Source organism: Numida meleagris, chromosome 1 (assembly GCF_002078875.1).
Source record: "Numida meleagris isolate 19003 breed g44 Domestic line chromosome 1, NumMel1.0, whole genome shotgun sequence".
NCBI classification, from domain to species: Eukaryota; Metazoa; Chordata; class Aves; order Galliformes; family Numididae; genus Numida; species Numida meleagris.
The window spans coordinates 29,870,700-29,891,797 of NC_034409.1; the positions used below are offsets into that span (position 1 = coordinate 29,870,700).

Here is a 21,098-nt window from a genome sequence, read left to right on the forward strand (position 1 = left end):
TGATAACACGCTGACCTACATAGTTGCCTGTTAAGCCAAGGCCATTTGCAGCATAGGGCCGAAGGAGCTGGGAGAGAACAGAATTAGGACAGCTGACTGGCTGAAGGGATTTTTCACTGTAATTAAACATGTGTTTTTAATAATTTGTGGAGAATCAGAGGTCATACTGTATTGTCTTTTCCCCAGGAACTTTCTTGTATGTTAATACATCTCAAACCACTTCAGAGGTGGTAAAACGACTACGTTCAGTATTGTCCTTGTCACCAATGCAGTTTTCTATTGCGATACTTGAAGCATAAAAGCAGCATTTGTCATAAACTTTGGAAAATACATGTTTGCTATAGAAATTGCATTTGTGAGTTCTGCAAGGGAAATGATTGCCAAGACATACCAATGGAAAACTTTTTTAGGCAAGGAGACATCTATTACATGTTAAGCCTGTAAAAGTAAATGCAAAAGCTATGCTTACACTGCTGTAGGAAACATTTAGAAAGCCTCTATGCCAAAGAATCAGGTAAAATTACAATTTTTTTCTATGTCTGAAGAACCTAAAGAAGGGAAAAAACAATATGCAGTTTTGTCTTATGAGCTATTACAATTGATATAGAACTTTAAGGATGCTTCTTGATGTTTCTATCTACGTACTGTGCAATATATATTTGGCAAAATAACGTTTCATGTATTTATGCCTGTTTTATGGCTTTTGTTTGCATTCTCATATCTTGGTATAATAGCATAGCTGATGTAGCATACTTTCTGGGTTTTCTCTATTATATTTTCAGCTTGTTTTCTAGGAAGCATACTGCTGTAGATGACTAGGTCGTAGACTTCTCTGTTGATTAGTGCACTAGCAGTTGGCTACTCTGTGGTGTTTTTAACACTTTTTGCAGGCAGCACAGCAACATTTCTACTTTTTCAGAAAACTGGAAATCAGATAAATTTGCTAATGTTGGTTAGTCAGTTGCTTCTCCAATATATGTGTTAGCAATGGAATACAGCGGAAGCCAGAATGCATTTCACACTTCCAGGGGAGGCCCGCGGAGGAGCAGCTGTCCCCCTGCAGCCCGCGGGCACCGCGCCGAGCTGATCCCCGTGTACGGCCACGGAGGGGCCGCAGGGCGGCAGTGGATGCGGCCTGAAGGGGTACGGCTGTGGATATCCCCACAGGAGCAGCCCCGGGCCGGAGCTGCCGCCCGTGGGGACCCACGTGGGGCAGTGGCTGAAGGCTGGGCCCCGCGGCACGGAGCCACGTTGGAGCGGTGCTGGAAGAGCCGTGGCCTGTGGGAAGCCCGTGCGGGAACTGTTCGGGCAGAATGGCATCTGTGGGAGGGACCCACATGGAATGGGGGCACAGTGACCACAGAGGAGCGGCGGAGATGGAGCATTATGGGCTGACCGCTGCCCCCGTTCCTTGTTCCCTGCCCCGCTCGGAGAAGAGGGTGGATGGCAGAAGATGTTTTCATTTTGCTTGTTGTTCTCACTGCTCGTATGTCCCCTTGCTGAGTCTGTTCTGCCTGTGACAGTAATTGGAGAAGGATCCCCCTGTCCTTGCATGCACTTTTGTTTTATTTTTTTGCTTTTTTTAGTCATTTTTTTTTCTTTCTCCGTTGTATTTTCTCCCCTGTTCTACTGAGAAGGGGAGTGGGAGAGCAGCGTAGTGGAGCTCAGCTGCCTACTGGTGTGAAACCAGCTCGTCTTTTTGATGCAAGAGTTAACCAGGTACTTCAGTGCTGGCTTTTTACTATACGTGATTGGAACTGGGGATGGAGGGACTAGCGGAATACACTAATTTATCACAACAGTACGATCCTTGTGCGCCAAAACAGCATTCACAGTAGTTAGGCAAAGCAAGATCTGAGCGCTTTCTTATTGGAAGATAGATTAAAAGCTCCTTCTCATACAGATCTGTTGGTTCAAGAGAATTAGCAGGCAGTTTCTGTCCGTACGAGCCTGTGCCATTTTATCCGTGTCCACATGCGGAAGTCTAACCTAATTTTTGCTAGGCAGTTAAAGCAGAATTAAGTTATTTCTCAGCCATATGAAAACTCTTAGTATTTGCTGATGGGTTAGGCATCAGAACTGAGATGTGCCACTGATAAGGAAAGAAGTATCACTTGTTTGAGAGAGGAAGAGATTGTCCTAATCCAAACCTGGATGTTAATTATACAAGTATGGTTTGCAGTAGGAACACATGCTTTCAGATGCTGGTTAACAGCAAGAAGTTATGAGCACTTCACAAAATCAAGGAGCAGTGGGTATGTCTTGAGCTCTTACGTAACTGTCCTGCTGTGATGGGGACTACTGGAGGAGATAAAAGCTCAGAACAGTTTTATCTTAGCTTCAGAGCATATCTTCTTTGTAAGACTGAACTGAAAAAAATGTATGTGAAGGATGCCAGTGAGGTAATGGTGGATCAAGCATTGTGGCTGCATGGTAATGTGTGTATAGCATGTACTAATTTGCATCAGTATGACTGTAAGCTGGTTTTGGATTGCCCTCTAGTGAATCTATTGCTTGGTCTCTGAAATCAGAACAATATTGTTTCTTTTTTTTTTTTTTTTAAATGATCCTATTTAGTATTTTGTGAACTTCATGAATGTATTTTTCTGCAAAAACTATTGATGCATTCACTATCTTGTGACCTATACTGTTAGGGAAAAAAGGGTAGTTTGGGTATCTTTCCCCTCCTTCTAAATTACACCTGTGAATTAAGTCTCTGTATTTATAACTTGTTTTCGAGGCCCTTGGAAAGATGACTCACTAAAGGAAAAAGACTTAAAAAACAAGGTCTTAAATTCATGTTTCCATTTGCTTTTTATCTGCAGTGGGCTTACATAATACTGAGTTCTAGAAAATTGAGTTTGTATCTTTTGTAATTGTGCAATTTGAGCATAATAAGCAAAGAATCTATTTAATTGGTGAGAAATGTGTATAGTAAATGCTTAGAAAATTTAGTTGACTGCTTTAAAATGTCAGGATAAACTTAAACTGTGTTGAAAACTTTCCTTCTGTGATTAAACTTGCAGTGCTTAAGGATTGCATCTGACTGGTGTCCAATTGGCAAGTTATTCCACCATCAATCTGGCATGATTCTTGGTGTTTGCCGTTCTTCTGTGCTTATTTCAGCCTTGAGATTATTATATCCACTATTTAGAAATAACATGTTTTTACTTGTATATTCACTATCGATTTCCAAATGCTTAAAGAAGTATGGTTTTGTTTGTTTTGTGGTTTAGGATGATTACCACAGAGTAGTAAACGTCATTCCCAAGAAACCACCGCTTCTTGATAGACCTGGAGAAGGGAGTTACGGTCGCTATGATGATTACAGCCATGCTGAGTACAGAGACTATGAGGAGGGTCGCAGTTTTGCCCATGAGCGAAGAAGTGGCCCACCGCACCGAGGCGTACATAAGGTGATTCTTCTCTCATGATTATGATGTTTGTCACTGAATTAATGTTTGAATGCTAAATAATTAAAATCTGTTGTTTTTTTTTTTCAGACAGAACATTGTTATTACTACTGATCTTCTCATAAATTGAGATAGAGTAGAAAAAATACCTAAGTTTTGCTACTTGGTGCTTTTATGCAATTACTGTGCCTGTAGGACTCATATGATGATATGGTGATGTGCATTTGCTACTTCTTGTGGTTCCTAACTACTGTATGGGCTTGAGAAGGAGACCTTGTCCTGGTCTGTGGGGAGCACCGAGTCTGAAGTGGGACAACAGAAGTAGCCAGAAGTCCTCTGCAGTGCAGTGCAAAGTTACCTGGAGGAGTGACTGCAAAATCTTTGTTGTGTATAACATGTCCTTGCACGTGTGACTTACAGAATGTTGCCTACCCAGCCTTTCTATTTGCAAAATTGTTCACTTATTTAAATTCTGTCGTGATGCTGAGTGCTCCGTTTTTGTTTTTTTTTTCCCCAGTAGTTACTCTTGAACACAAAATTTATGGTCACTTTAAAAGATGATTACTGCTGACTCCTCTAAGCCAGTTGTTCAAAATTATGTAATTTCAAGCTGGTACTAAGAATTTACATTCCAGTGAGGAAATTTATTTTTTAAAATCCAGGTCCATTTATATGGTTTAGAAATGTTGTAAGATACCAAAAAAAAAACAAACAAACAACCCAAGTTTGTTTTATATAGTATTGCATAGTTACTTCTTCTAGCACTGGTTGAGGAAGAAAATAAGAGGAGTTGGATGGAATGGATAAACTGAGAGGAAACCTTTCTATGAATGATTGATACTGTCTTTTTAACTCATTAAATGCTTTGGTTATGCAGTAAATAAGTATCATTTGGTAACATTGTATTTCACAGCTGATGCTAAGATGCTCTTCAAACACTTGTATGTTTTGCAGGATGAGTCAGGATACAGATGGCCAAGAGATGATCATCCTATGAATCGTCAGACTGAGTACAGGTATTTTATAAAACTTCACAGTAATGCTATGCATAGGAAGATTTGGAGGCTGTCTGTTCCAACCTCCTGCTCAAAGTAGCTTCTGTTACAGCAGAAAAATTAAGGCTTATTCAGATGGAATTTGAAACTATGAAACTGCTGGGAAGCTTTCTTCTCGAGATATTGAATGTTGCTTAGCTACAAGGGTATTGCTCAAGTTCTCCTTCCTGAAATTGTTTAGTCATATTTGCTTGAAAGAGTAGTTAACTGTTGTGCACGTGCTGTCATTCTGTTTAAGGTATTAGAAGTCACCTAAATGCCTGTTCTGAATATACATACGCTGTTATAACTGTTAGAAACCCATGACGTGTTCATGTTTCCTCTTATTTCCCCTGTGAAAATCCCATCTTTGCTGCCCCAGACTGTTGAATCAAATACAAGCTTTTTTATCTTACAAATTTCATGTCTTTTTGTTTAGGTATACGTAAATATCACTACATACAGTAAAAAAGGCTAAATAAGTGCTATTTTTTTAATAATCTCCGTCTTATGGAGATAATCTCACAAAAGTGTGTTCCAAGCTGTAGATTTACTCAGATCACAGTCTATCTTTGAATCTAGAAGATTCATATGTATGCTTAAATGCAGAAACAGACAACAGTTCCTCTTGTACACGTTTGTCAATCTACAATTTAATTGACAGCTTATGTTTCAGAAATTTCCTTCAATAACCTTACTGTTACTTAGTATTACATTTTTTGTTTAGATAGTTACATCAAAACTGTCATAACACCCGTTGTGACTGTTTAGAACATTTTTGTTTGCTATCAAAATGGTTTGTAGAGCAGAGCAGTGAATTGATACCGATGTGGGAAAGGACATTTGTTCAAGTACCAGATGAAGTGTTTTCAAGATATATTGAGATCCAAATTAAATAAATTACATGAAAGTCTGCATTTTAATATTTGTTCACTAAGAACAGGAACTGTGACGACAATATCTTTAAGAAGGTAGCCTATGACTGTAAGTAATTTAGTGCATCTATGCAATCAGTCACACTTTTTATATAACTTGAGAGAATTCTTCGGTGTGTCTAATGTTAGCTTCTGTGACTGTAGTACTTTGAGGCCACCATACAGGGGAAAAATATGTGATCCATTTTAAAACTCACTTGGGAGGATTTTGGGTAGTATGCAGTTCATCATGTCCTTGTTCTGGTCTTGTTTTCTCAGCTGGAATGATGGCTCGGTACCTGAGGTTTGCATCTATGAAGAGTAGGAATGGTATTAAGCAGTAGGGGTGTAAAATGCATATGTCTGCAATGCAGTTTGATAAGGGATTTGTTAAAAGACAATTAATAAAATGCAGAGAATAGTGGCCTCTTAATAGCAATGACAGTAAGTGTTACAGGGCTACGCACTAAGTAACTATTCCTTTCATAAAGACTCCCCCCCCCCCCCCCCCAAAAAAAGAAAAAACAAAAAAAACCCACTGAAAACCTTGAACAACCAGAACAAATAAAAACTCCCCCTTCATACTCTGTAAGGATCCATATGCGCTAGACTTCAAACAAAATTGCGTTATTGGGACTAGAAGCAACTGCAGGGTGTTTTGAAAAGAAGCGTTGTATGTAAAATTGTTCTAGAATTTTTGTATCTTTCACTTAAGAACGCAAAGAAAAAATGCACAAGGGAAAAAAACCCACAAAAATGAGTTATGGGCAGGCAGTTTGTTTTCACAGAGAACAAGAGTGGCACCCAGTGGTCAAAACGATTGTCTTAAATTCTTCCTGGTTTCTTCCATTTAAGAATTGAGGACAAAATGTCAGCTCATTTTGCTGAAGGCTTCAATGATGTGGGAGTGGAAGTCCCATCTCATCCCATATTATATATTTCCAAATGTCTGACTGTTACACAGCTGTACTGTGAAGGAACTTCATAGAGTTATTTGGTTCAGTTGAGCTTATTGGAATGTATTTGCGATACATCCACTACATGATGTTATGATGTGGAATACCAATAACCAAAAACCACAAAACCATGACAAAGCCCTACTGATTTGTTATATAAATATGCGTTATGTCAGAAGTCTCTTTGTACAGAAAGCACAGGAATAGTAAATAATTTTGCATTTTAAAGTCTGTGATCAAACTGCTAAACGCTTCTAGATTGACATAGCGTTACATGGTAATAATTACGATTTTTTGCATATTGGTCACTATTGAGCTACATAGTAGATTTCAATAGAGAAAATCAAACTGCAGTACTTTGTATGTATTGTCTCCTGCATTGAAAGTGCTAATTAATTTGTTTCAAAGATATTTGCATTATAAAACCTAATATTCAGAAATGATCATGTATGAAAATGCTGTCTCTGGATTTGATGAAAGATACTTTGCATAAGTTTTTGTGGAGTATGTGTAAGTGGTGGTGTGTGTTTGTTTTGAGAAGTAGTAAAAGGACATGTAAGATTACTTTAACCAGAAATACCTTTAAAAAAAAAATGCATGGAACATAGCTAGAACATTGTACAAAGTGAGATTTATAAAACTAAAGACACTTGGGAGGCTTGTAAAATTAATGAGTTTTCATAGTCAGTTCAGTTACTGTAAATTCTGAAAAGAATAGCTCTTTTATTGACATAAATAACCAGAGGTTTTTTGAGTATTTTGAACTCCTTCACCAGCTAAAAATCTGCTCTAAGAAGTTGTCAATGTTATGTTTAGCATTTGCTCTTAAATGCCAATCATTCACACTTTCCTACTCTGATTTTTTTTGGCAGTTTAACTAGTAGAAAGTAGTTTTTGGTCTGTATCTCGTTTCATTTTTTTTCCCCTGCTATCTCCTTTCTTTGGAATGTTGAAAAACATTACTTAATATTTTTTTCAAAGTAAAAGAAGCTGCATATTTGGAAAATGAAAGATCCTTAAATGGTGCAGAATTTTAGGGGATAGAAGTTTTCTGTGTTGAGGAAACCATGTTAGATCTTTATTATTACTATTTTCTCCTTGAGCTTCTTGATTTTTCCTTAAAAAAGAAAAAAAAATAGGATGTGCTTGCTTGCATTGCAATTGCTAAGCAATAGCTTGAGCTTTGTGCCAGCTGACCAGCAGCTATTCTCTCTGAGAACATCTCTGGTTTGCCAGTAGTCTGCTGCTGAACACGGCATTACTGATACTTTTGCCCTTTTCTGGATCAGTCCATTCCTGAGAGTTGTTAGCTCTGTTTTATGCATGCTCAGTGAATAGCTCTCATCCTGACGTGGTTTCTTTTTGATATCATATTTTATGTGTAAAAATAAAGTAACTCAGAAAGTTTGCTGGGCATAGACTTCAGAATGAGTCCTCTTAGCCCTCTTTCTCCAGGGCTGGTCACTAAGGGATTCTTTCTGAACTCCAGAAACTGATGTAAATTGTGCAACCTTACAGTCGCAATTTGGTTTGAAGTCATGCGCTTCTTGGTTCAAGCCTAGTTGGCATGTATAATGAATTTTACATCAAAGCAGAATGGCTTAGTGTGCTGAGCTGAAAATTATCTGTATACGTGATGGCAGTTTTAATGTCTTGATCACTGATGCTATGAGAATTGTGAAACTTAAAAATTATGAGGGGAGTAGAGATCAAATAACATGACTTCTTCGTACATTTATCTTTTATTGATGTTGATCACTCTTCTGGGACTCTGTTATTACTTGTCTTTAATGATATATCAAACTCATTTATTCAAAGTACTCAAAGGAATTATTTTCATGCGTGTCAGATTTTTGGAGAAGCATGTATTGAAGAACTCCAGTGTTCCAGTACTTCTGTATGGGTCTCACAGGAATGGATCTTACGTACAAGTTTGTTATTGTGAAGTGAGACAAACTGTTCTGTGTGAAATGCTTTAGAAGATTGTTAGCTGCTGTTGACTTCAGTCATACCAAATTTTAATCCTTTTGAGTGTTCAGAGCATTACTTCATTCTTTTTTTTTTTTAGCTGGACTGAGTTTCTTAAATTCAAATATGTGAAACTTGGCAACTTAAGATGGGTAAGACTCATCTTCAAAGAGAAATTTCAAAATAATGCACTTGTAAATCCCAGCTATACAGGCATTGAATTTAATACTTAAAATTATCTGAGGTCCGTATTTTCTTCATTAAGGATTGCCATATTTGTAGACAAAACATTCTTTACTGGTAGAGATGGTGTTTCATGTTATATATGCTCCTGAGAACTGACTCGCACATGAGATTTTGAGTATCTCCTCTGTCGTCTTCGATATGAATGTGTTTTTCTTTACTGAAGAAGCCAACTTACAACTTCAACTCCATGTATTCTTTTGTGGGTTTTTTTTTTTGCTTTGTTTTTCCATGTACTTTGTGAAATCAGGAAGTAATCATACTCCAGTCCTTAATACTAATGCATGTGAGTATAAAATATTTCTGCTGATCTGTGGAGTGCCCAAGAAGCATTTTATAATAAATAGAATTACAACATTAAAAAAAAAACGTAAAATATATATTATATTATTTGTATTATATATATATATCTTATTCTCTCTTTAGAGTAGTAAAGCATTATATACACCAGTTTTTTAGAGACACAAACCTTCACAGTTAGATTGTGTTTACTGAAGATCATGGAAAAGCGTGTTAGCAAAGTGGGGGATAGAAATCCAGCAATTGTGGCTTTCTGATCTCTGCTTGAACTGCTGTTCCATTCAGTGATTCACTCCTTGCAGGTGCATTTTGTGGTGATAGGATGTTCTAGAGAAGGGGTCTAAAGATTGTACTTTACAACAAACATTATTTGTTGGCAAGAATGTTTGTTATAAGCCAAAACCCTTGACCAGAGAAACTCCAGAGAGAAGCTGAGGGCCACCGACTCTTCTCTTAATAAAACAGGATTTAGTATTGAGGATTCTGTGAGAGAGTTGTTTTTTTTTCCAGAAGTGTTGTAGCCTAAGGCACTTATCTTTATCACTGTGCAGTCAGCCTTCAGTTACGGTGGGTAGCTTGTTGTTTTTTTTCCCCTGTAAGCATTCAGTGAATGAAATGGAACAGTGAGCCTGTTTAAATATTTTCTACTCATTTAAAACAGCACGTTGTATTGTGGGAGGTCTTCAAGCTTTAGATTTAGACTTTCTTGTGAAGTAAACTGATCTTTGTCTTGCTTATAGAAGAGAAATGTAGCCAAAGGGATTTATGAGATGGTGCTAAAAATGTACATAAGTTTGCTGTTCTGTTGCAATATTTGACAGGTCTTCAGAGACACGGAACAAGAACCTCATTCTTTATTAAAAAGCATGTGTGGAGGGAAATAAATATGGCAGTCACCCAAAGAAAATGGTCTTGTTTTTGACGGAGATTGATAAGTAGAGTTCTAATCATATTCATTAGCGCATGCCTTTAAAAAAAAAAAAGTAAAAACCTCTGCCAGAACATTGAACCTCTCAGACCTTCAGGTAAACTACTGGAGTAACTGACACTCATTCATGTAGAAAGTTACAGTTTCATAACAATAGGTCATTGTAGTAGATTTGTTATACCTGTGTACAACTCTAGGCGAGGACTTGTTTGCTGAAAACTTTAATTCAGAAGACTCATTGTATTAGTCTGCTGGCTGAATTAGTTTACCTTGGCTTAGGACTTTTTTGGGGGGGGAAGAGGTGAGGAAATCAAATTTTCTGGAACAAGATAATAAGTGATAAATTAAAAGTATATTCCAATTCACACCTCATATGTAACATTGTCATAGTACACTTTGTAGCTTATGCAGCCGTCTTATTAATTCAGAAGTTAGTGTATTTCTGATATGTTTTCTGTTCCACCACCTTTTCACCCCTTTTGTAATTGGGACAACTTTTTGTTTACAAACAGATTTTATAATTTGATTTTTGTTACTTGGCCAAAATTGTATGCCTCTGAATGCATCATGAATGCTTTAGGTTCCTGTGGACCACAGGTTTTTCTTTTAAATGGATTTTAAGAGCTTGTTTGTTGTAATGTACATGTTACTTAGTATTTTAAAACTTCCCTCTCCTGGCTGTGTTTAAGAACTGTTTAGGACTGTGCACTATTGCAGAGCAATGCAACTGAAGGTAGGAAGATTTCAATTCGGTCAAGCCTGTTTGGCGAACAAGGTTTCAGTCATAGAATTTTTGTGTTCCCACCCTACAGTGTAAAAATATGAAGAGGAGGTAAAAACATCCTCATGTTTTAACTAGATGTTTCTGCATGTTTCAACTAATTATGGGATTATTCTTCAAGGGCAGTGTAGCTTTTGATTTCAGCTAGTGGAAGTTGTTGAGTGATTGCTTCTAATTTTTAAATATTTTATTTGTACAACTGTTGATTGTGATCTTTGTTGAAGACCTGATTTCTTTTATTCCCTTGTGGAATTCTTCATTCTAGCTATGAAAGAGGTGTTCTCTTTATAAAGTTGTGTACTGATAATTTTGTTGCTCTTCAGGGATCCTGAAGAACTCTGATGTAGTTACCTGTGCAATTTCCATCTCTGAGTTGGTGGTAGGGAGTGGGTGTTCAAACTTTAGTGTCTTAATATATTCTGTACTGACTGTTTAGTTTCTTTTTTCTTCTAATCTTTTCTCCTGATGAGCTTCTGAGGTCAATGACAGTATTCCAACTATTGAGCCACAACACTGGAACCTCCCACAGGAATCTGAGCTGTGATTTTCCTTCTAGCTGATGGGAATCTCCTTTGGCAGATGTTGGTAACGGAGAGGTCTGGCTGCTCTACTTCATTTTGGAGAGATGTTATGGAAGCTTAATTTTTTTCTAATAAAAACATTTCAAAATTTCTTGTATAAGGAAATTGTAAAATTAGCAGAACTTCCCACTGACTGATTTTTTTTTTTTCTGTCTAGCTTGTAAATTATACAACTTCATGCAGTAGGTCTTATTCTTTATATGAACCTTAGAACGGTTCTGTATCTTGGTTTTTATTCCTGATGAGAGTCATAAGAGAAAACTGGCTGAGCTTGTTTTCAAAAAACAAGATTACAAATGAGTGATTTCACTTGAATTGTGTGTGGTTTTTCATATGCTTTGATGGTCCCTTAAAATGTTTCAGTTACTTTTAGATATGGTCTCCATATCTATTGTGACTGTAAATGTTTAACAAAATATTTTTTGGTCTAAAGACAGGTTGTCATAATCTTGGAGGAAGAAAAAAAAAAAAGTTTTGATATGCTTAAAAACCCAGCCTGAATTATTGCTGAATAAAGAACAGCTAGGTAATAAAGTGACTTTTAAGTATTTAACCAACAGTTATTAAATGCACCAAATTTAATAAAAAGGAATTAGAAGTTTATCGCGGTTCTCAGCTGCTGTTGTATGTTTATACAGCTCACTTTTGATCTAAACCAATGTTATATGCAGTGTTACATCTTAAGGAACTATGGCTTTTTATGTGTACAACTGTTTTCCACTGTGGTTTTTGTAAGATCCCACATTGGCATAGGAAATTATTATTGTTATTTACATTTTTTTAGTGGTTTTTGCTGTTTACTATGCCCATTAGTAACTACATTACGATACATTTTATATATATATATATATGTATATATATGTATATATATATATGGAAGAATTCAGTAGTTCTGCAAATTCAATTAAATTTTGTAACAACTTTTCTGGAAAAATATATATATTTTTTTATCAGTGATGTTTATATAATGCTAATGAACTGTCAGGAGATTCTCTGTTTACAATGTATGTTAGGGCGAGATACCTAAAGATGAGATTATGAACTTGTACACTGTAAGGTCTTGGCTAACACTTCACTTCAAAGAAAGCTTCTGAAAACCAAGCCTGTCTGATCCGGTTTTATAGCTATCATTATAATCAGGTCGTAGTTGGTATGAAGCTAGCAAGTTAATACCCTATTGGGAAATAATGATGCAAACTCCCATGGATAGGATTTGATTATTCCAGAAGGGTTTCCTAATAAATATATTGAAAAACAGCCAAGTACTGAGAAACAGTGAGGAGAGAAAGAGATAGGAGTCTCCCTTCGAGTTCAGACAACTACTGTCATGTTGGGCATCTATCTAAATCATTTCCATGACCAGCCAACAGATTGACTTAATGAATGTAGTCATAGCTTTCTCAGGATGAGGGAAGTATTGTCACAGAGGAGTTGTGCATCATTTCCCATAAGAAAACAAATGCTTCATCTGTTAGGTTGCAAGAACTTGTTATATTTTGAATATACTAAACATTTCAGGGAATTTAATAAGCATTGGGAAAGAGTGGGAACACCTGGAGGAGCTTTGCCTTGATGATGTTTCTTTAAATGAGCACAAGTTGCCTTTTTTTTTTCCCTTCAAAATAAGCTATGATGTGTGTTGTAAATTTCAGTACAGGAGAGAAAATGAAAACAAATTTGGTGCTTTTGACAACATAGGCATCCTTTTGTTAAAGATTCTCTTGCAGAGATAAGGTTCATGGTGTAGCATTTCCACCTGTTGCTGTGGGTATGTTATGATCTACACAGGAGGAAAAGTTTCTTAATAAAGCTACTCTGTGACCTCATGCCATTGGTATTATTTTGAAAAAGGTTGATATTGTTGCATGCTAATATATTGTTCTTAATGTTAGTCTTGATGTCTGTTCATGATATGTATTTGCATAACCAGCTAGGATTCTTTCTCTTGTAAATGAAGCTTTGTAGCTTTAGTTTGAGTTGATAACAACTGCAAGTGAGTCTTAATGCCATAATGCTCAGCAGTGTTGTGTCAGCCATGTCTGAGCCTCTTTCTCTCCTGAGATCTAGCTGAAGCAGTTCCGTTGTGTTAACTGAAGTGCTTACAGTCTAGTACACTAAACTATTATTTGAAATAATTTCAAAAGAGATTTATGCAATTTTACAAGTAGAATGGAAAAAGGAAGATATAATGCATTGCCTTATCCTTCAAACCAATTCAGGTTTGATGAGGTAGTAACTCAGTATATGTTCTACAGTTTTTATCATAGTACGTGGATTTTCAGAATAATTTTGTACAGGGATTATGTTAACAGAGGAGATTGATGTTGAGATTGGTCATCAATGAATTATCTTCAGAAACTTTCTTCAGCTGCTGCTACTCTTATCCCTTATTAAAATGTGTCACTGTTAAGAACAGTTTTCTATTTAAAATTTTATCTTTGAATCTACATCACTTACTCTGTCAGAAGAAAACAATGAATATATTAACACTGAATCTTATTGCTGCTAACTTCAGCTATGTTGAAATCCTGCCAAGGAAGCTATGTTATTTATCGTAAACAATAATATTCATGAATGCAGTAAGGAAGCTGATCCTTCTTACAGCAAAAATCTATTTCCACAGCAGTGTAAACCTGTCTAAGTTTGTGCTGTTCCAATCCTTCCCTCTCTGCTACTAGTTCATGTGTTTGCGCTGTTTGGTGAGCTGCCACTTCATGCTGATCCAGCAGAAACAATAATTTTATGCCAGTTCTATTGCCTGAGAGAAAATATGAATACTAGGTTAGTAGAGAATGAGAATTTGGATTCAAGGAAGGATGGAAAGGTTGGGATTGTAGGAACACCAGTTTCAATCAGTACAACTTGTCACGGGGCTGCTCTCTGAAGTTAGCTGTTACTAAATCACTGAAATGACTGAAGGCATACAGTAGTGGCAGAAAGATTTTTTTAATAAGGAGTTGTAGTAAGTAAGTAAGATGGCTCGTCTCTGTATTAAATACATTTAAGTAAGTGCTGTTTGTAATGTATAGGAAATGGCCTATAAAAAGGTGATCAGTCATGTATATTAATGTGTGACTATTAGTAGTGATAATGTACTCAGCATGAAAGGAAAAAGCAGATTTGATGAGAGGGAAGCTACATGGCGGAATGAATCTACAAGGGGAAATGTCTGTCTTAACTTGAACCTTTCTGATTTTAAGCAAATACTTGGCAGAAAGGAATGAGATCAGAAAAAAACCCAATCATTTGGCACAATAATTTTTTTCTTCATATCTTTTAATGTCTTTTATCTTGAGTAATGTAAAAGCAATGGTAGTTTGCAAATTTTTATTTAAATCTGCTGCACAGAAGTCCTTACCTGTGTACTGTTATTGCAAAACTTTTGAACATAAAGAAATAAAAGAAACTGAATTAAAACCTAGGAATTTGGAGACCGTTTTTCTGATGTAGAGAAAATTGAGTGTTGTTTTTGTTTTTTGCCCCTGATTTATAGATCTCATTAAGGAATTTGCAAAGAGGAAAAAAAAAAAGAATGTGAGTATTGTGTGTCAGTGTTACTGACATTAGGAATTACTACTTCCAAACCTGTTCCACAGCATGCTCTATCCTATTGCAGCTTTGTCAAGAGTGCTGGAAAGTCGACCATAAGAATTAATCAAATTGGTATATTCAAGTACAGTACACTGTTTGTTGCTCTCTCTTATGTATCAGTGAACTAATGGCATCCTGCAGCTGCACTGATGGAAAGTTTTAAGAGCTTCTCTAGCAGGTAGTTCATGGTTTCTGGGTTCTTGTATTTAAGAATTTTGGAGATGGTGTTTGAGGAAAAGAACTATAGCTTACCAACATAATTCACTTCTGCCCCTGAAAAGTAGTGTAGAAATAACTCCTTCTTTCTTTAAGGTACTTAGTGGGTATATTGTTAGACAAATCTTTGCCTGTATTGCATTGCTTATGAAACGTCAAGCAATGACATTGAAGAATATTGGCATGCATTATATGCTGTTCCTTTTAGAAGAATATGATGCTCAGATGCCTGTTTGTGTGTTCGTTTAAGACAAACAAAACAACAGACCCTCCCCCACAACAAGAGCAAACAGCATTTCCACCCCCACCGACCCACAACTTGCTTTGTTTAGAAACTTGGAAATATCAAGTCGTGTGACTATAAACAGCTTTTATTTTACTCTGAAGTCTCATGTCATTTCCCACACTAATTTAGAAGATCTTTAAAGAAACAATACAATTATTTTGAAATTTCCGCAGAGCTGCTTCCTTTGTTTCACAGCATGTTACTGTCCTCAAATGCTTGTTCTCAGTACCTTTGTGTTAGCTTTCTGTAGTACTCGGGAATTTTTTCTATCTCCCACTCTGTCAGCCCCCACACCCAAAGTACCACAGGGAAACTTTATACAGTTCTTTCTCATGTTCTTGGTGCTTGAGGCAAAATGACAGTGGGATTTGTGTGAGAGCCAAGTTGAAGAGGTCTGTCCCATTAGCACATTCTCCAGAAGTGATAATGATAACCAGTTTCTGTGATCTGGGAGAGGATGTGAAGGTGCCATATATTGCTTCCTGTCTCTCTTCCAATTTTAAACTTACATATTGGGATACAAGATTTGAGTGGTTTCCATTTTGTATTAAGTGTGATTAGGAATTGATTCAGTTGCTACTATACTGAGAAATTTATTCATTGAGATTATTATCTGAACTGCATAGCTGTTTGGAGATGATACGCTGCTCATAAAATCAAGAGTGTGAAATCTGGCCCTGCACCAGTGTCTGTTAGTAAATATTTTATCAGTTAAATTTTGTGCTGATGAAATTGCTGTAACTGTTAATAGAAATCTAAAGTTAGTTCATCGCTTCAGGCACATATGCACTCTGGAAATTTAGATCTGTGATTTATTTTCTATTATTGAGAAATTACAGGGACTTATTAAGCTGTCATTTTTGAAAAGAAGAGAAGCCAAGGTTGTGTGCATTTAAATACAGTTATTTTATCTGATTTGCTGCTGATTTGTCTAATAAAAGTTATGTTTTTGCCTTTGTTTTGTGTACGGTTGTATAAATGCGTTTGCTTTAAATTCTTTGGAAATTAAGTCTACGTATTGACTCTTAACTTCTTTTTTCTTTCATATTCCCTTGTCCTAATCTGTATGCTTGGCAATAGTTTCTTTCTGTCAGAGTAGAGTCTGAGTTTAAACATATTTATTTTTGTGTGGGCTTATCTTCCGTAAGTTTAATCAATTACATCATCAATGACAATAGAAAAGAGAATACTCTTTACTAAGGATAAAGGGGAGTAATCTGATTTCCAGTTTCAGTTGAAGTGTATAGTTTGATTATTCAGTTAATGGACATAGACACTTCTCCCTAATGGTTCTGTAATATGCAAGGTGTCTTGGGTTTTTCTTCATCTATCATTATATCTGGGGGGAAAATTGAGTTTACTAAATTTCATATAGAGTAAGTCGCACAAGTGCCATCCTTGTGGAGTTTCGATGTTTACATGTGATGACTTCTGTGGTACCACAGGCAGCATAAAAATTGTGAAGCATTTATGCATTTTTAAATTCTTGGGATGCATTTTGTATGTCTAGCTATACTCCTCATTGAGTCTCCCTGTTTCCTTCTGCATTTTTGTACAAAAGGCTGTTAACAGGATTACATTGACTAGACCGAATTATGCTAACGTCATTTAAAGTGAATGTAAGTATCATTTGCAAGGACTGCAGTTACTTGCTTGGCCCTAAAACATTTTAAACCAGTTGTCATAAAACATCTTGGATGTTCAAATGAAGGCTGTTGAAGCTAGATGCAATTATGTATATCTGCAGTGGTGTAATTTATTGTTTTATACTGCGATAAATCAGCATAAATGTCTTGGGAACAAAACCAAGGTATTATAAGTCTCTGAAGCAGAGCTAAAGTAAAGGGTTTGTTCCACAAATGTATGCTGCATACTTGGGAAAGAAAGGGAGTGAGTTCTGGGGGGGAGGAGGGCCACTGGAATCTACCACCTAAATTTGCTTGGAAAATGCTAAAGTGTTCTTGACTCCTCATGTTTGCTTTTCAGATGTTTGACATAAGGCAAATTTTGAGAAATTTAGAGGTTTGGGATGTAGTATAGTATACTTCATTGAATGTTTTCCATGTGATCAGAATCATGTTGGTAGCTCTGATAGCCCCTGCATTATCATCACAGGGAATGCAAGAATGTTGTTTGTTTCTTTCTGTCCCTTTCCTCACAGTGTATTTGGAGACAGACAAAGTATGTAGTTAAGAGGCATGTTTCAAATCTTGTCTGTTTTATCTTTTTGCACATAAATCCCATGTCTTAAGAGATGTGTATCATTTGCTCAATCTATTTATTAAATTATGTGAGTTTTTTTAGGCAAAGTGGAGCCTACACCTGTAAATGGAGTATCTAACTCTTTTGACAATAGCAGTAATCTTTGTCAGATGGGATGGGCAACGTTGGCTTTTCATCTGACTTCTTTCTACGTGATAGACCGCATTGACCCAGGTGTTACTGAGAGAAGCTCAAGTTTCTGCCCCTCAGCAATGTGCTGTTGAGTTCCCAGTCTTTTCAGAGCAGTGTCAGAAGTGTTAGATGTCCTCTATGGCTGGACCATGTTGCAGATTGATTAATACATGGGCTGGCTGGGAAGGAGGAGCCCGGAAAACCTCGGTGTGGTACTGGTAGCTCAGGAAAGATGGTGAACTGAAAGGCTCCCCTGCGTTGTGTTCCCTTGCTCTCCTGGTACGCAGGCAGGCATATCTTCACCTGGTCTGTAGTTGTGGTTTTCTTTCAGGAAGATGGATCTGACCGTTAACGGAAATAACTGTCAGAGCCACGCCCTTCCCTCAGCTGCTCAAGGTGAATGAGTGCATACCACTGCTTACCTATGACATCTCAGGAGCTCATCCAAGATGATCAGCTTTAGTGAGAATTAAGCAGTCAAGTTTTGTAGGTGTTAAAAATGTCAATAGCTTTGACTGCGGTACTGCTGAGAGAACTAATGTGCTTCCAAGGCTAGGTGAGAGATGTGAATGAGAGGTACAGAGATAAGAGGGATCCCGTATAAAAGGGGTGAATCCTGTATTTGTTATTAAAGAGAGTAGTTCTGTTATAAAGTTGGAAGTGAACAAAAATTTTGAATCTCTATTAAATATCATCCCTGCTCAATAAACCTTTTGAGTATGTGTTGGAATCTGAAGCATGTTCTTAACTGCTTTGCTGAATTGGGGCCTTCATTACCAAATTGCAGGTGTATGTTAGTTTAAGTATTTAAGGAAAAAAAAAAACCTAAAACAATGCTTATTTTGTTCTGATCAGTGTGGTTTGTTACATTAATGGAAAACATCACAAATGCTGTGCTGTTGCTATGCTGTCCAAAACAGATTTAATATAGTTAATAGCTTGCGTGCTCAAGTATGAGATTGAGTCCAGAGAAGAGTTAACATAGGATGATGAAATGAAAACATAAATAAAGACAAAATCTGTTCTTTTTTTTTTGTGCATAATATTACTGTAGAATGAGGTTTTAAAACATTTTCCCATTTAAAAGTATGCTTCAGTGATATTTTGTAAATTCTTATGTGGATGTTAGAGTGTTTATTAAATGTATGCCATAGCAAGGGCTCTGTAAACATTTCCATAATAAACTTCTATATATACTAGAACTTAATAACGTGCTCATAAAAATGTGCTTTGGGCATAAAAGTGGCGTACCAGTCTGCCAGACAGCTTGTGCTTTAAAAATAAACAAAATCAAAGACTTTCTGTATGTTACAGAAATGTTCAAATGCAAAAAATAACATTTAAAATCTCAGAATTTACCTAACAGACTTTTTCGCATATAGTGCATTTACGCATTTAGAAAAAGATTTTAGTTGCATTGGCCAGCTGTCGACAGGAGGCAACATTTGGTAATGTTGTGCACCTATCTGAATTACATCTGTTTGAGATTAATTCCTCTTTGTCCTGCACCGCGCCTCTAAGAGCTGAGATGATTTGTTACAGTCCATGTGTATTTAAAATCAATGAGAATGATGATATAGTCAATAAAGTACCATTTTTTTCAGTTCCAAGGCAGATCATTAGAAGGACACTGAAGAGAAAGCGTACTGTATCTAAACAGTTCCTGATAAGCATATATATGTATTTTTTTATTCATTAAAGAATGTATGGATCAAATGTTTATGGTGACTTGCTGGGACAGACCTGTTCAGTGCTGAGCTAATGTTTCCAATATTCCTGAAGTCTGAACTAATTATTTATTTTTTATTCCCTTTCTCCAGTTTAGATCTATTCCTGCTTGAACCGTTCTTACATTCAATGCAGATGAAGCTGAGTTTCCTATTTTCAGCTGCATCTCACAGAACTGAGAACTCTTCTGACTTTAGATTTCTTTCTCCTAAATTTAAGATAAATGGTTTATAGTGTTTCTTCATTAAATATGTTATTTCAGTTATTTCCTATTGGAAAGTCTCTAGTTTCTCGAGTGTCACAATAAACAGAAGAAAAGATGTTCAGAAAGGAAATGAAAATTGCTTTTTAGCACACCTGTTAGATACAGATCTTTGTAACATTTTCTTGTTTTGGTATATGGTTTTGGCATATAGACCTCTTAAATATTCTAAAATACCCATGAGAGGTCCATAACCTGTTAATGATGAAATAGTTATTTATCTGTAAAACCTCGCTTTTCTTCACTGATGTTTTACTGAAAAACAGAGTGGCCAAGAGCTATTGTTCTGCTCATTCTTCAATTTCATGAGATTTTCAAAATAACGGTGCATTTTATCTTCCTGATACTATAGCCCATCTGGAATTTGAAAACTAAGCTGAATTTAAATTTTTTAAGTCTGCATTTGTACAGGCTTGGTGAATGCATCTTCTCCCCCTTTCTGCCCCCCCACAATGATTTTTCTGTTGGAGAATAACCTCAGTGTTGCTTGTGGGATTTATGTGTTCTGATGCAGAACACTCATATGGATGTGCTTTCCATGCAAAAAGTAAATGAGCACTGTATAAAACATGTTGGTGTGAGTGGCCCTAAGGGCTTGCATTATTACTTCGGTGCTACCTGTGTCGTTTCAGTAGTCCAAAACACCTTTGGCACACTGAAGTCCTTTGTTAGCCACCACAAATATGTGTCTGTAACATGCTGCAGGAATTGTACACTAGAGGGCTTTTTTCCTTTTCTTCACCAGCATAAAATTAGCTATAGCTGCATTGTGCTAAATTAGACCACCAGGTCTTTGCTTGTCTTTGTGAGACATTTTCTTCTTTTAAATATTGGACTACGATTAGAAACAGGAGAGAAAAGCGGTGAGAAAGGTGCATTCCGGCTTACTCTAAATGCTCTGAAGTCCTTATTTTCACTTAGCAATGCTGTGATTGTCACAGTAGCTGAGAGGTACTTGTTTCTCTTCACTAGTTGCCTTCTGACCAAGGCATATGTCACAGCTCTAGATTCAGTAAATGTTTGCTCGCATGTTTAAATTCGAGATTCTGTAGAGAAAGTTCAATTTGATTTTTTTTCTATCTTTACATTTCTATGTATATTAACATAATGTGCAGGTAACCAGTACATTTGGGTTACGATCTGGAGTTAAAATACATAAATTTACTAAGAATTTTTTATGTTTACTTTATTATAGCTTCAGATCAGTTCGGTTTCATGTAGTACTGAATGTGTTGGTGGTGTTCTACAGAAGCATTTGGAGTAAATATTTTGTATTGAAGAGACAGTTTTAGTAGGAATAAATGTAAATATTTTCATTCAGGATTTGGCCCTGAGTGAGTACATAGGCATGAGGTGAGATATTCTGCAGTTTTCTTTGTCCTTGATGGATATAAGCTGAAATCTCTCAATCATATTTCCTGTAGTAAGGTGTGTGAAATCAAGTGAGAAAGATAGTCCCATAAAAATAAGGGTAGAATAGAGTGGCAATACAGTCAAATAGTG

General features: G+C 36.5%; 1 protein-coding gene across 8 annotated transcripts in view; it reads left to right on the top strand.

Annotated features, from left to right (window-relative positions):
* The window catches only part of PPHLN1 (periphilin 1), a 76,697-nt gene that overhangs the window by 7,364 nt on the left and 48,235 nt on the right, over positions 1–21,098 (top strand). For all 8 annotated transcript variants that reach the window (XM_021384969.1, XM_021384971.1, XM_021384973.1 and 5 more), the window contains exons 4-5: positions 3,237–3,416; positions 4,368–4,429. In XM_021384969.1, the coding sequence (XP_021240644.1) occupies positions 3,237–3,416; positions 4,368–4,429 (242 nt within the window). The remainder of the gene's footprint in view (positions 1–3,236; positions 3,417–4,367; positions 4,430–21,098) is intronic.